The sequence below is a fragment of the Notolabrus celidotus genome, chromosome 21, assembly GCF_009762535.1.
Source record: "Notolabrus celidotus isolate fNotCel1 chromosome 21, fNotCel1.pri, whole genome shotgun sequence".
Taxonomy (NCBI): Eukaryota; Metazoa; Chordata; class Actinopteri; order Labriformes; family Labridae; genus Notolabrus; species Notolabrus celidotus.
The window spans coordinates 25,479,433-25,494,704 of NC_048292.1; the positions used below are offsets into that span (position 1 = coordinate 25,479,433).

At 40.2% G+C, this 15,272-nt stretch overlaps 1 protein-coding gene across 2 annotated transcripts in view; it reads left to right on the forward strand.

Moving 5' to 3' along the window:
* cdk17 (cyclin-dependent kinase 17) overlaps positions 1-15,272 on the forward strand; it is a 76,034-nt gene that overhangs the window by 29,554 nt on the left and 31,208 nt on the right. For both annotated transcript variants that reach the window (XM_034673343.1, XM_034673344.1), the window contains exon 2: positions 9,443-9,587. In XM_034673343.1, the coding sequence (XP_034529234.1) occupies positions 9,461-9,587 (127 nt within the window). In that variant the 5' untranslated portion in view covers positions 9,443-9,460. The remainder of the gene's footprint in view (positions 1-9,442; positions 9,588-15,272) is intronic.

The following is a 15,272-nucleotide window of genomic DNA, read 5'->3' on the forward strand; positions in this document are numbered from 1 at the left end:
CTTTTGGAACATGTTTTCACTCTGCTTTGAGCTGGTAGGTTTTGCATTTTCTTCAGTGTTGCCTTCGCTCGATTCAGCTGTGTTTACTAGGGCTGTCAACGAATATTCTAAATTGGAATATATATTCGAATATTTAAAAAAAACGGAGATTGGATTGTGAAAATTAATATTCGACTGTGGAAAAAAAAACACATCAGCGGCTGCTTTGCGAGTGGGCGCACTGCATGACGGGTCAGGGACAGGTCACAGGAGTCACACATGCACAGCGTGAAGCAGACGGCAGAGAGAAATCCCTCCGTCCCCGGATCCTCAGTGTGCTCTGAACGTGTCTTTTCCTCCGTTTGGAACATAGTGAATAAAAAGAGATCTGTCTTCTTCACATGTGGACTGTCTCATGTTTTTGTTAAATAACCTGTCAGGCCTAAGACCCTACATTGACAGTGGACTAAAAGAGCCCGACCATCAGTGACACTGGGATAAAATGAAGCTTTTCCTCTCTTTTTTTATACAAGCGGCAAGAATGTAAGTGAACTACTTTTTCATTTTTAACTTCAATTAATGTTAATGATATTTGCTTCAATCACTGAATGAAGCCTGCCTATATCAGGGACAAGAGTAGGGACCTTTAATTGCTTGCACAAGTCTTGTTCAGCACTCACTCAGCGCATTACGCACAGAGAGGGGAGCGAGCGAGAGGTCAACAGTCTTAAAAGTGTTACGGTATAGACCATTAGGTCATTTACTTGTTTTGTAATGTGTAGGTATGTTTTAGGCATGTTATATCTTAAATAAAAATACATATACAAGTAGTTATGTCTCCTTGTATTAGTTTGTCCACCTGTTATTGACATATTGCGCAAATATAGATATTCGAATGGTTCGAACCTATGTTTTTTTTTTTAGAGCCAATATTCGAACGTCATTTTGGAGCAATTATGACAGCCCTAGTGTTTACATTCCGCTCCAAACCTGCCCACCTCTTACCCTGCGACATGATTGGCTGTTAAATGCCGTTGTCTTCTTTTTCCTGTTTAATGTTGGGTGGGAACTAGCGTTTAGGACACTTGATTGGGGGTGTAATTACAGGTTTAAATATATCAACGTTTTATTGTACATTTGTTATATTTATATTGAGAAAAATAATATATCACGATAATTATTGTTGTTGTTTTATCGCCCAGCCCTACTCTCATCGAAGGAGTTCTTAAGATTTCCATTAAAAAAGCATCACTTTTAATTGCGGCAATATGTAATACTAGCTATTTAATGTGTCAGTCTCTTCTTTGTTGGAAGTTTTTGGAATAAGCTTTGTTACCCAGCATTAGATAAGTCAATAACAGCCTTTTATTTGATTTCAAAGTGTAATACCGCGTCTGGTTAGCTTAGTTAAGATTATCTTAAGTCCTTTACAGACTGCCTGTTCAAATCAAGATATAAGCCTCTGTTGGATCTTGTCTATAATGTGTAAAGCCTGGTTGAAATACTGTGTTGACTCCACCATAGTGGCCTTGCGTTGTAAGCACTACCTACTTGTGCGTTGAAGTGTCTGCGTCGCTCTGCAGTACTCCACCTAAACATTAGTCGACAGTGCGGTTTCTATGCTCATCATATTACCAGTTCCCAGATCCTCTACATTCTCAGCTTGTTGTGCACAGGAAACTGTGGCGACTGAATCCAAGCATTGTGTCTTGAAGTTGGCGCTGGTAAATGTTGAGCAGCAGTACTTTAATTATATCAAAGAAGAAAGGAGATGGAAGGAGTGGGCGGTGATACTGGAAGTGTTGTACATGCAGGAAATTAGATTTGGTGAGATATCCAGTTTTAAAGGTTGGGAGTCTGCTTGTTCCTGAAAGGAATCTCAAATGTGTTGTGCAATGTTTTGTTCATATTGTTGTCCACACACTACAGGAACAAAATGTTAAATCTATCCTTACTTGTGATCATTTGTTGGGTAATCTATCAAGACTTAAAAAAACAAATGTGAGCCAGCCTGAGAGTGTACGCTTATGACATTTTTTGTAATAACGAAACTGTTAAGTAAGTTGACTTGAGGCGGGCTGGGCCTGATTCACTTGTAGGTAAACACACAATGATCACAGTTGAGACACATTTACAGTATGTGCTAACTAAACTTCATTTAAAGGTACTAGGGATGGGCATTTCAAGCCAAAATACTATTCAATAATCATTGGCATGTATTCAACAATTGTTCAAATAATCCCCCCAACACACACACACACACACACACACACACACACACACACACACACACACACACACACACACACACACACACACACACACACACACACACACACACACACACACACACACACACACACACACACCTGTCCCATTAACGGCCCGTTTGTGTGACAGTCTCGTTAACCAGCAGCAGGACAAGGTGTTGCTAGTAGCGGTCACTGACAGCGTCTGTCTCCGTCTTTATGTCAGTGTTTCTGTGACGTGGCGTGGTGTGTGTGTGTTTATATTTTATAGTCATGCTCAGTCTCTGGAAATACATGTGTAGTAGTGTGAGATTCAAAAACTGAGAAAATCGCTGCGACTGTCGCTAATGTTTTCTTCTTCTTTAGCTTTTTTTTTGTTTCAATGTTAATTTTTTTTTTTTACATTTTCAAAGACACACAATTACAATTAAATAAATTATAAGGGGAAAATAGATACATATATACATACACATGCACATACAGTATATACACATCTATAAAATAAAGGGAAAAATTATATAAACATACAAGGGGGGAAAAAAACTTGAATTACAAAATGTCACAACTTTATTATTGTCTGTATTAAATAAAGATAACCAAAGGGAGTGCATTGCCATAGATGATTTGTTAATCACAAATATTCTGCCCAGAAAAAAGTTTCTGCAAAAAACGACCACAATTACAGACATCGCCAACTCTTTACCAGCCTAGCTCAAGATGTGTGACAGATCCTTACCCTGAAGAAAATTAATAAATAGACCCCAGATACCGTCAAATAATTCATGTTTGCGCTTGGCTCTGGAAAAGATAACATATACACTTAAGGACAGAGACATTTGATTAAACCACCATGTAATACTCAGCCTACCACTGTTTTCCATGTTTGTGCTATTGTTCTTTTAGCCTGTATATGCAGAGGTCTACAAAGACCCGTTCTCTGTGGGTCATATTACGTCCTTTTGGGTAGATACTAAGAAGAACAAACTCTGGTTCTACAGCTAATTGAAAAGATTAAAAACTCCTGCATTACACATCCGACTTCATCCCAAAACTCCTTTATGTTTGGACATTTCCATACGCAGTGGTAAAATGTACCTTTGTCGTCCCCACACCTGTTACATAGGTCTGGGATGTTGGAGTTAAATTTGTGGAGCTTCTCTGGTGTTATATAGACTCTCATTAACCATTTGTATTGCAGCAGTTTTAAACAAGTGTTAGCTGTTTCAGTCTGTGCTGAATTTACACCTTATCCCATTCTTCAGCAAGATCTCCTCTTGTAGATCGTCTTTCCATGCTTTCAGTTTATTCTCAGAGGATCCTACTGACTCAGATATTAGCACATTATATACTTCTTTTGCTATTTAATGCAGTTAGCATTCTTCATCTTCTGTTACTTTATGTGGTTAGCAAACAGCTTTAAGACACTCTGTAGCCACCATCTGGCAGGACTCTATTACAACCATGCACCGGTACAAACGATGAAAAATTGTACTTTTAAAATGAGAATATATTCGAAGAACCTCTTTTTACAAAGTGAACGAATATTCCAAAATCGTTGCCCATCCCTTAAAGGTACAGTATCTAACTTGTATCGTGCTATGATGAATGTGTAACTGTGGTTTTAATAACCAGTGGAAGCATTTTGGTGCCAACTTTTGATTCTAAAAATTTTTTGATACTCGATGCAGTGTGAAGATCAAACACACACAGCCCTTCACACATCAACTATTTGGAATCATTGCTCAAAAAGGAACATTAATTAAATTATGTAAATGTTCACTTCATGAAAATTACAAAGGGAGCGAGCCCTCTATGAAGCACTCTGCTCTGGGAACACTCACTGATGATTGGTTACTGCTTTTAATGTCCGATACCGCCACAAACATAGACATTAGCTACTGACACTTAACCTCATGTAGAGTTGAACCACCACCCTCTCTCTCTCTCTCTGTCCCTCTGCCTCTCTCTCTCAGCAGCAGCACTGTACATGCCTGCAGTCGCTCTGGTGATTTCATGGCTCTTAACCAAACACAAAGACTCCATTATGTCTCCCGTCGCCCAAATAAAACTCACTTTCTCTGTCTCCCATCTTCCTCTTCTCTCCATCGCTATCTCCTTCCTCTTCCTCCGCTCACTCGTCCTCCTCTTCACATTCACACTTTTCACCCACATCTCCCAGTTTAATCTGAAGCTACATTTTCTCTTTCATGTCGTCATTGTGACGATGGAGTTGAGAAAGACGAGATGAGAGGAAAAAAAGTGAGGAAAGAATGAATACGAGAGGAAGAGGAGGAATGGAAGAAGATGGTGTGTGTGTGTGTGTGTGTGCGGTTATTAGCCCACTAATTAGGCCTCGTCGCCTGTCGTCTCTTCCCCCCCTCGCTCGCCTTTTGAAGTCGTCTCCTCTGGACTACCCACAATGCACTTGGGAGGCTTCCGTGAGGGGGCAGAGGAGTGATGGAATGGGGGTTGTGAGGAATGTGGGTCAAAATGTGTGTGAGAGATTTTCTGGAGATGCTGATGATGAAAAAGAGAGAGAGAGAGAGGCAGAGGGGGGTCTCAGTTCTTTCTCTATGTCTCTACATTTTTGGCAGAGTGCTGGTGCTGCTCTTCTTGTTTGAGGTCCCCCCCCCCTCACACACACACACACACACACACACACACTCACGCACACACATCAGTCATGTGTGCCAGATGCTGCTCTCTCAATCTCAACACACACACACACACACACACACACAGATACGCACACGCACACAAGTCACATGAGTCCTTTGTTTTGGTTTGGTGCAGAGATAAAACCCGGCTCTGTTACACTCCTCGACAAAGGAGACAAAGAGCGCCTATCTCACACGTAGTGAGTGTGTGTGAGTGAGGGGCGTGTGTGTGTGTGTGTTTGTTTGTGAGTGTTTCTCCGATGGAGTCATCTTATTTTTGCTTTTTTTATGAGCAGGATTTTCAGCCTCATTAGTTGGAGTTTTTTATTTTCCCTTTCACAATGACTGTACTGTAGGATCTCTTTCATGTGTGTGTGTGTGTGTGTGTGTGTGTGTGTGTGTGTGTGTGTAAATGCGTGTGAGTGTGCGGCATCATCAGATCTGCATGTGGATGTGGCCACCAGGGCCAGCGTGACACACTTCCCCTTCAAAAGTGGGCTAATCACACGCAAGTTAATGGACAGTGCAGCAAACACTCTGGAGAACCTCTAGAACACGTTTATGAAGACACAGATTTCTTTAGATAGATGATCAACTCAAGGAAATTCAAGGAACCCCTCTTTTTTAATTTATTCATAATTTCAGATTTTTATCCTGGAGGCTATCACAGGTATTGGCTCACGTCTGTTGGACGTCTTTTCCATTTTCCTGTCTGTTCATTTTGCGTTTTGTTTCCTTTAACTACATTACCATCAGTGGAAAGAAAATAAGAATGTCAAACTAAATAGATATCTTACTTTTTATCTTCTTCAGATGCAATGAAAGTTTATTTTCCAAGAACATAGGTACTTGTCTTTTGTCCAAAACGTTGCAGTATCACTCATACTGAGTTTAGTGGTTTTGATATTACAGCATGGATAAAAGGGATGTGTATGTTTACGGCCAAATTCCACCAGATCCGTGTCCAGTCCGTCTCTGATCCGTCATAGCACCGGACCTGAGGTTTCTATCATAAACTGTATAAAATATGGACTAGTACCTGTGACGTCACCCATCTGTTTCTGAACCTCTGTTTTGAAGCCAATCTTCGGTGGCAGCCATATTGCTGCTGTCGAGCGATTGTAGCGTAAAGAGGCGGGCTTTGAGCCTCCTAGCCAACAGCTACAGTGTTCCCGTCTGTCTTATCAAGTCAGCTGTGCCTCTCATTGGAAGACTCGTAATCTCAATATTGTCGAAATTGCCGCGTTATGAAAAAATTCACCTCCCCTACAGTGTGTGCCGATCGAGGAATGAGCTATCCAGACTACACTTGTCTTTTGAACCAGACTGTAAACATGTTTATTTATGCTGTAAAGACTTCCAGAGCCAGCCTGAAGCGGATCCTCGATGAACTGAACGGTTTCCATTCTAGTCAATGTGTTAACTTCCACTGGATCCGCTCTGTTGTATTCTGGCTGCGTCTCTGATCCGGCAGGTTGGAGCCCTCCGGATCAAAGACGCAAGACTTTTTATTTTGGCGCATGACGCATCAATCTCAACAGAGCAGATGGAGCGGGACAGGAAGTCAGGCACCAAAACAAAATGAAAACATCCAGTTAATTTTCAGAATAAAACACTCTGTGTTATCACCAGATCGTATTTCACTTAACTACAACAACAAACCGTCATGATGAGAGGAGCCACCTGGAGTCAACAGGTCAGAGGTTTTTTAGAGGACCATGAAGACAACATGGATGAAGAGAGGAGGAGGAGAATCCTTGATTCAGTAATTACCATGGGTAAACCTCGGTCACATGACTCCAGCTGTCCAGCGGTCCGGCTCCGTGCTGTGTTCTGAAAACACAACTGGTGGGTGTTGATGGACGAGAGAGCAATGAGCTGGACTGCAGTGGACTGGACATGGATCTGGTGGAAGTCCTGTGTTAGTCTGCAGCAGAATTACTTGTCAGTTACACAAGTTATTAATATTTGTATTATTGTAAGTAGGCTTCAGTGGCATTGAGGTAATGTGGTATTCCACAGTGTACAAAAATATCAAAGGTATCAGTTTCATTACGGTCAAAAAAACATCCTCACCATAAATAGTGATGACCAGTTCCTCTAATAGATCAGTAGAATACATCTTCATCTCCATTGTTGTGAAACAATGAAAGGCAGTTCAGCAGCTCTTCACATTAGCAGCATGATAATCTGGTGTCTGTGTGGTTGTGTTTTCAGTTCATCTCTCTGATAGTTTAATGTTTCTATTAACTGTTGATTTTAAGAGATGACATTAGACTAAGTTTAAGGATGTGTCATCGTCAGGTGACAGCTGACAGTCAGAAGGGAGATAAAGAGAAAAAAACTTGAGCACCGTTCACTCAGTCAGTACCTAAATAAAAATATGGGTTACAACCATACAACAGAGGAGAGCTAGAAAATGTATATGAGGCTTTGTGCCAGATATGCATAAATGGTTACAGTGAGAGATGGAAACACTTCAAATTAAAGGGCCAATCTCAGGTTCAATCCACATGAGTCAATTTACTGACTAGTAGTGACTAATTTGACTAGATTACCAACTATCACTCAACTCAACTCAACTCAACTCAACTTTATTTATATATCACCTTTCATACATACAAGCATACAGCCTAAAGTGCTTCACAAAAGAACAGAGAGACATAAAACAACAGAAATGGGTACAAAAAAAAAAAAAATACGCAAAATAGAAAAGAAGATAGTGGTCATAAAAAAATTTCAAAATAAAATAAAATCAATACAGTAAAATCAATAATATAAATAAGGGTAGAAAGCAAAATGGAAAATCCGTTAAGCAATGAAATAATTAGATGAATAAAAAAATAAATCACATTGTGTAGTCTCATGAGCCTCCGTTATTAATGGAATATAGTTTTAATTTGTCATCTTTCTGTATCTTTGAGAACTGAAGCACTACAATAGCTTAAATGTCAATTTTTGTTATTCATTCTGGACTTTGAAAACAGCCGCTGACTCTTTGTGTAAGGTTTGAAATGAAGCTTTTCCATCATCAGCTCAAATTTCTTTCAGTGTCAGAATAACCACAAGTCTGAGAGGTTTGTGGGATGAAATCATGTTAATAACGGCAACCGTTTCAAGATATTTATCAGCAAGAATAAAAGCCAGATTAAAATCTAAAACATGATGCAGGGGGAATCATTGTACTGCTGTTTAATCTACAGAAGTTGTATATATCTTTATTCATAATAAGACCTTTTACACGTTCTACAAACTGTTATTCAGTGTAATCGTGACCGGCTGCTGTTTCAAAGCTCTTATCTGTCGATGTAGAGATCTTCCTTTAATAATGTCTCGCCTGTAGAGAAGTTAATATTTATGAAACTGAATCCTTTAATTAATAAGTTCCTCTTCTGATGGCCTGTTGGGTTTTTAATAAGACCAACTGCAGCCAGCTGAGAGGAAATCCAGGTCATGTCCCTGTACATACACACATACACAAACACACAGACACACAAATAGTTGTATGTTCCTTCAGTGTGTGTGTAGGTGTTGTAGTGTACAGGATCCAAGGAACATGTCATGATTGTGTGTTGCTGTGACATTGCAGTCAAACGCCCGACACTGATTGATGAAGTGATTCTTGCCATGCAGCATCACAAATGACAAATAGCTGAGGGTGCAAATGTGTGTGTGTGTGTGTGTGTGTGGAGTGGCAGATGGTGTGTTATGAGTTTGAAACAAGCTAACGACCTTGAGAGAGAGAAGAAGGCAAGAAAGGAAGAGAAGGAAAGAAAGAAAGAGAGTGAGAGAGAGAAAGAAAGAAAGAGGGATGGTGATAGCAGGGGTCCGTTTGTTTTGTGCTGAGGGTCGAGCGGGATGGGCGGTGCTGCTTCCTCAGAGCATTTCCTCCACTCAGCCAAAGTGCATGTTCCTCACACACACACACACACACACACACACACACACACACACACACACACACACACACACACACACACACACACACACACACACACACACTTGCATAGGGTGTTAACGCAGCAGCACAATGAGCAGAGATTGGCTTCAGGCACACTGAGCAAGGTGTTTCCTGCGACCTGGATGACTGCTGCGTCAACTCAAACACACACGTCTACAGCGGGCAGGACTCGCCCGTGTGTTTGCAGATATGTGTGTGTGTGTTTTGTGTGTTTTTGTATGTTCGTCTGCTAACTGATTTGACTGTCGCCCCCTTCAATTAGGTCTCATTAATCTGTGTGTATAACCGTGTGAATGTGTGTGTGCATGAAAACAGCTGTACTCAGGTCTTGTCATACTCATCCTTTATTCATGCTCTGTTCATGCTTTATTCATCCGCTGTTCAAGCATTTGCAGAGCGGATGAATATTGGATTAAAAGCAGTTGTACGTTATTTATGAGCCGAGGTATTTTGGATTGTACGAAGGCCTCTGAAATCTCAAACACACACACAAACAAAACAACAAACAGTCCTCCTAATGCGGCCTGCATTTGTCTGCTGGTGTATCTGTCAGTTAGTGCTGAATTAATGTTGGCTTGTTTGTGTCTTGCCCACAGGCCCTGCACTGCCCTGCGATGGAAAAGATGAAGAGGATTAAGAAGCGTCTGTCGTTAACACTCCGCTCCAGTCAGACAATCGACGAGTCCTTGTCTGAACTGGCCGAGCAGATGACCATGGAGGACGGTGGCACCAAGGACAACGGTAATAATTCAGAAAGTCTTTGCAAAGTTATGCATGAAATAACAAAAGGGATAACACATAAAATGTGATCAAATTTTAAAATGTTTTTATCAAATGGCTCTGAAGCTCATTTGCTAAAGTAGAAAAATGTCTTCTCTTTTTAGCTCCCTTTTAAGCAACCTTCATTAAGTAAAAAAATGAATTCTGTATCAATGGGACAGCCAACAACTATGCTAATAAACAGAGGGAAAAAATAGGAGAATTGGCAGCACTGGACAGATCGAGACGTTTTTAATTCTTATTTATTTGTATTTTTTGGGGCATCTTTGGACAGGACAGTTGAAGAGAGACAGAAATGTGTGCAGTAGAGAGTCGGGGAAGACATGCTGCAAAGGTTTGGAGTCGAACCAGCCACCTCTGTGAAGAGGACAGTAGCCTCTGTATATGGGACACGCTTAGACCGCTAATCCACCAGCGTCCTAGATCAAGACATTTTAAGGACATTTTATGAGTGCAACCCAATCAGCTACTACAGGTGTTGAAAAATAAAGTAAATGCCAAACCTCAAAAAACTGCAGTTCCTTGAATGTCCACTTGAGGTTTGCTCAAAGCCCAAATTCAATAGCCCATTTTTACAGCCAAGGATGAAAAGTGCTTGCAGTTGGAGGAGGACATTTTTTATTTAACTCCTCTGGTTTGATTGCATTACATCTTAAAGATATGCATAATCAGGTATGATTTGGGGGTGTGGCTGATTTGACTGACAGTGGGAACATTTTAGCTGTTTGCCATTCTGCTTGGCTAAAACCTCAATTCCCCCAATCGCTGCTACCTAGTCTCCATTTTTTACAACTGCAATATTGCAACCACCATCTTTAACCTCATAACATGTCTTCAGAAACCAACTGGTGACATCACTGAGACGACCTCCATGTTTTATACGGTCTTTAATGCATCCTATATGCAGACAGTAACTTAATAACTGCGAACAAGCTCTGGGAGGTTTTCACTGCAATGAATGTAACTGCCTGAAATGCATGTTATACATCACACTAGATGCAGATGCTGATGTAGTACATGTCACCTCTTGGCTTCAAGACCACCAGCATGCTGTGTTAGATAACCCTGGAGCAGCATTGCGCCAGTGTCAGTAGTTGGGTGCTGTCTAAAGGTGAAGCTGCCCTAATGTTGGGGCATTGTTTACACTTGTGTTGCAAGATCTGTGTTTAATAGGGACCTTTTTTACTCATAAATGCTGTCACCAGTTTCTTGCAGGGTAAAACATAATAGGTTTGAGCTTGAATCACGCAAGACTGAAATGATCTTCTTAATGAAAACAATATCAGAATGTTTTCTAAAGTTCCTTCCAAAAAATGGTACAAGTCTTGTTTTGAGAATCCTTAAACTTATTTAAATAAATCAACTCCACAGCCCACATAGTAAAGGAAATTCCATGGTTCTGATTTATCCAGTATTTCCTGTACACATCCATCAACAGATGTGAGAAACCATGCATAAACACACACACACACACACACACACACACACAAGGTCTCTGTCTTGGTGGCTGTCGGAGGTGAATGCATTCTGAAACCCTGAATTGATGGAGCGGGCAGCATGTGTCAGTAACAGCTACAATGGACTTACAGAGCGTGGCTCTCTATCAAGTTATGTAACAGGAGCAGGGGAGCTACTTGAACACACACACAATCACACACGCTCACATGCACTCAAATAGCAGCTTAGCTAGTGAGAAGGCAGTATATTGGAACAAGCATTAACAGCAGGCAAACACACTTTCCTTGACATCTCTTTGTTATGTAACATTCTGCCTGTTTTGGCTTCAATGCACGCCTGCTGGAACAACCACATGGACGGACAGGCTGCCACCAGTGATTGACAGCTGCCAGGGCTGGACACAAACATGCAGCTTTTTCACAAAGTTTCTATCATTTGCCTGACGCCTCATTTCAGAAAGAGTAACTACTGTGGAAACAAAGCAGGAAAAATACACTTCAGGTCCTGGATTAATAAAATCTAGAGGTAGGTTTGAGTAATAGAGATCAGAGGACGCTTCTTCCCTTTGAAATAATCATTGTGTTACATAATAATGGTGAACAGTGAATGAAACTCACAAGGCAGCTGAAATAAGTTCACACAAAGGACAATTTAAAATGAAAAATGAATAACGGAAGCCTCTTATTAACAGAAGAGGGTGCTTTCTGCCTTTTACTTCACCTGTTCAATGTTATTTTATCTCTTACATCTATGGCTGAATCGAGGCAGGCAGACGAGGCAGCAGGAGGTAATGATTTTGCTGGTGTAGCTGCGCCACCAAAGAAAATAGAGGTGGGAATTGCTGCAGGAATCACAATACAATACAAGATACTTGGCTCATATTAACAATAATATCACAACACAGTGATACAGTGATAGCAATAAGTGATTTATTGCAAGACAATCAAATAACGTTACATCATGATATCTAAGTTACTTAAGAATATAAAATGCCAGGTGAAAAAGTTTTCACCTTCCATTCCTCTGGAGACTTCCGTTCTGCCATATTAGCACTTCTGTAAGTCTTGCTAGTGAGTAACATGTAGGATGCATTTCCCACCTGTTGTGAATAAATGAGCACTTATTATCATGTAGGATTCTGCAGGCTATGACGTCCGCTCGTCTCTCTCTGCAGACTTATATGTACCCTCCACCTTTCTTCTCCTCTCAGCATAAAGAGCTGGAATAGTTTTTTCTCCCTTTCTTATTTTTGGTTTTGATTGCCGTCTTTCACCGCTGTCTGACATCACACTGTCGTCTTCTGGTATTATGCAGCTGTCAACTTCTTCACCCAATTACCTGTCGTTTATGTTCCCCTCGTTCATGTCATTAGCACAACTGAGATGAGTCATGAAGCAGTGACGCGGTGAGTCAGACTGTCGGGAGAATCGATTTCAGAGTGCTGTATTTATTCAATTAGAGTAACGACATTCAGCTTATTAACAATTGTATCACTTAGGTCAGGAGGAGGATGTATTGCTGAGTCAATATTTTGTCCCACCCCTAATAGACTATACCTGGGCTGCCTGCAAAAGTTTACTTGTAGAACATTTTTGTCATTTAACCTTGTAAGATTGGCATCCTCTATCAACAAACCAGTGGACAACCTCTCTCTCCAGTCCTTGCTTATTGTTGGGAGTAGTGCGTTCAAGGCTTTGAAGGTAAGAGAGAGAAAGAGAGAGAGAGGGATGTCCACGAGTATGTCCTACCTTTATATGTTTTTGAATGAGGTGCAATCTCTCATTTTAAAAAATGGACCTTTAATGACAGTTTTTTTAAATTATAATTATGACATTATGCAGGAAATAAATCTGTTAAAATAAAAATGTGCTTCTTATTTCTATTAAAGGAAAGTACAATTAGCAAAATTATACATTATTTCAAAATAAATGTTCATATTGGTACCATCATTTAATTTGATTTGATATAAAATTGAATTTGACTCCTTTTAAAAAAAAAAATTTATAATGTATTTTCATTGTAACTAATACAAATAATGCAGTCATTATTTTTAAAGTTAGTACACAACCTCACAAAATAAAAAAAAGTATAACTTTTACAGTAAATAATAAAATTGCTATTGTTATTTCTACTTAAAGCTCCAGTTCATGTCAGCCTATTTTAATCAATGAAAACTCCTCACAGGGGCTTTAATTTATAAAACATATTTAACATTATTCCATTGAAAAAGGTTAAAGAAGTCAGTAAAATGTTGGTGTTTTTATATGAACCAATAACTCTAAAATATGAAAATGATTGTATAGCTTCATCAGTTTCTCTGCAGGTTCCTTAAATCTGCTAAAAGCCATGAAAAACTCAACAAGTCCCAACAATTTTACCACCCTGCTAATATCACTCGTGCTCGACTTGTAATTTATATATGTCTGACAAGCACCTGAAGGCAGCATCATGTTAATGTTGGAGGCAGACATGTAGGAACACAGCACGCTCTGTTAATGCAGAGTTGAAGAGGTTGGGTGAGCTAAAGAAAGTTGGCAGGAGCAGAAAGATGAACCCACAGAAAGTGACAGCCTCCTGGGCCGACTGATGCAGATCACAGTGGAGCTTTATGACCTTTTTGTTCGGGTTCAGCTGAACTCTGGCAGTCACTCTGCCCACAGGGAGAACACTGGGCTGTAATATTTGCTTACAGGGTTTCCTTCCATTGAGGGTCTGAATGTGATTTCTCATTGAGGCTTATGTGTAATGTATTGATTGAGTAACATCATTTCCCTTTGGCTATCATCTTTCCAGTAATATAACTGTTGACTCTGCCTTCTCCAGCTGTTTGCCTACAGAGTCAAGATCAGGGTGTTAGATTGTAGCTGTTGGTGTGGATTATGGACGTTAGAAATTGCATGTTATCTAATATTAAAATTAAAATTAAACAAAAAATACATAATGGGGACTTTATTTTTCTCTGTTTTGCTTAGAAATAGATGAAAACATTTAACCACTCTCATGTTTGTTTGCTAAATATGAATCTTCAGCCAGGAGCTTGTTAGCTTAGCTCACTGAAAGGGGCCACACAGGAAGGCAGCAAGCCCCAATCAAGTAATAAAGAAAGTCATAAAATCACATGAGCACCTTTAACAGCGCGGTGTGACAGAGTGAACATTTTCATGGGAACCTGGTTTCTGTTACCATGTTACAGCCATCAATAATATCAGAAACAGTGTATCACAGGTTGACTTCCACATTTTAATTATACACTTTTCTTCACTTTTTTTTACAAACTTCCTCAATCTGCTCATATTGCCTCTCTTCTGCCCCCCCAAACACACACAACACACACAGGCTACAAGCACACACCCTGCCCCGCCCCTGTTTGTCTCCTGCTCTCTGTGTTTGCAGTGTTGACTATCTTCATTTGTAAAATGTTTTACATATCAATATTTTTTAAATTTTTCGAGCTGCATATGGACGATAATGTTGTTGATGACGCATCAAAAGGACTGACGATAACGAGGCTTTGATTGACATCACAACTTTTTGCACGCTTTAAGAGTGATAGGAGAGGTGTTCTATTAAACAGAGAAGTTCCAACTCAATCAATGATTATACATTCTAGTGCCTGAAATCCATCCATCCATTTTCTTCCTCTTATCCGGGGTCGGGTCGTTGAGGTAGGAGTCCAAGCAGATCGACCCAGACATCCCTCTCCCCAGCAACACTTTACAGCTCCACCTGGGGAATCCCAAGGCGATCCCAGACCAGGTGGGATATAGGGCTGTCATAATTGCTCCAAAATGACGTTCGAATATTCGCTCTAAGAAAAAACCATAGGTTCGAACCATTCAAATATCTATATTTGCGCAATATGTCAATAACAGGTGGACAAACTAATACAAGGAGACATAACTACTTGTATATGTATTTTTATTTCAGATTTAACATGGCTAAAACATACCTACTAATTAAAGGTCCTGACTCTTGTCCCTAATATTCAAAAGACAGCTAAAGACCCAGCTCTTTAAGAAGCACTATGCACTTAGCTAGACTGTTCTCCACTGTTGTCCCCAGTGGCAGATCATGCCTTCAAGCTACAGTTGACTCACACTGTCCTGCTCTACTCTGGGAATCTGTGTTCAGCTCTTGAGTGACCCAGCACTTGGTACTTCGGTCATTATTGTGGTGATGTTAATTGTT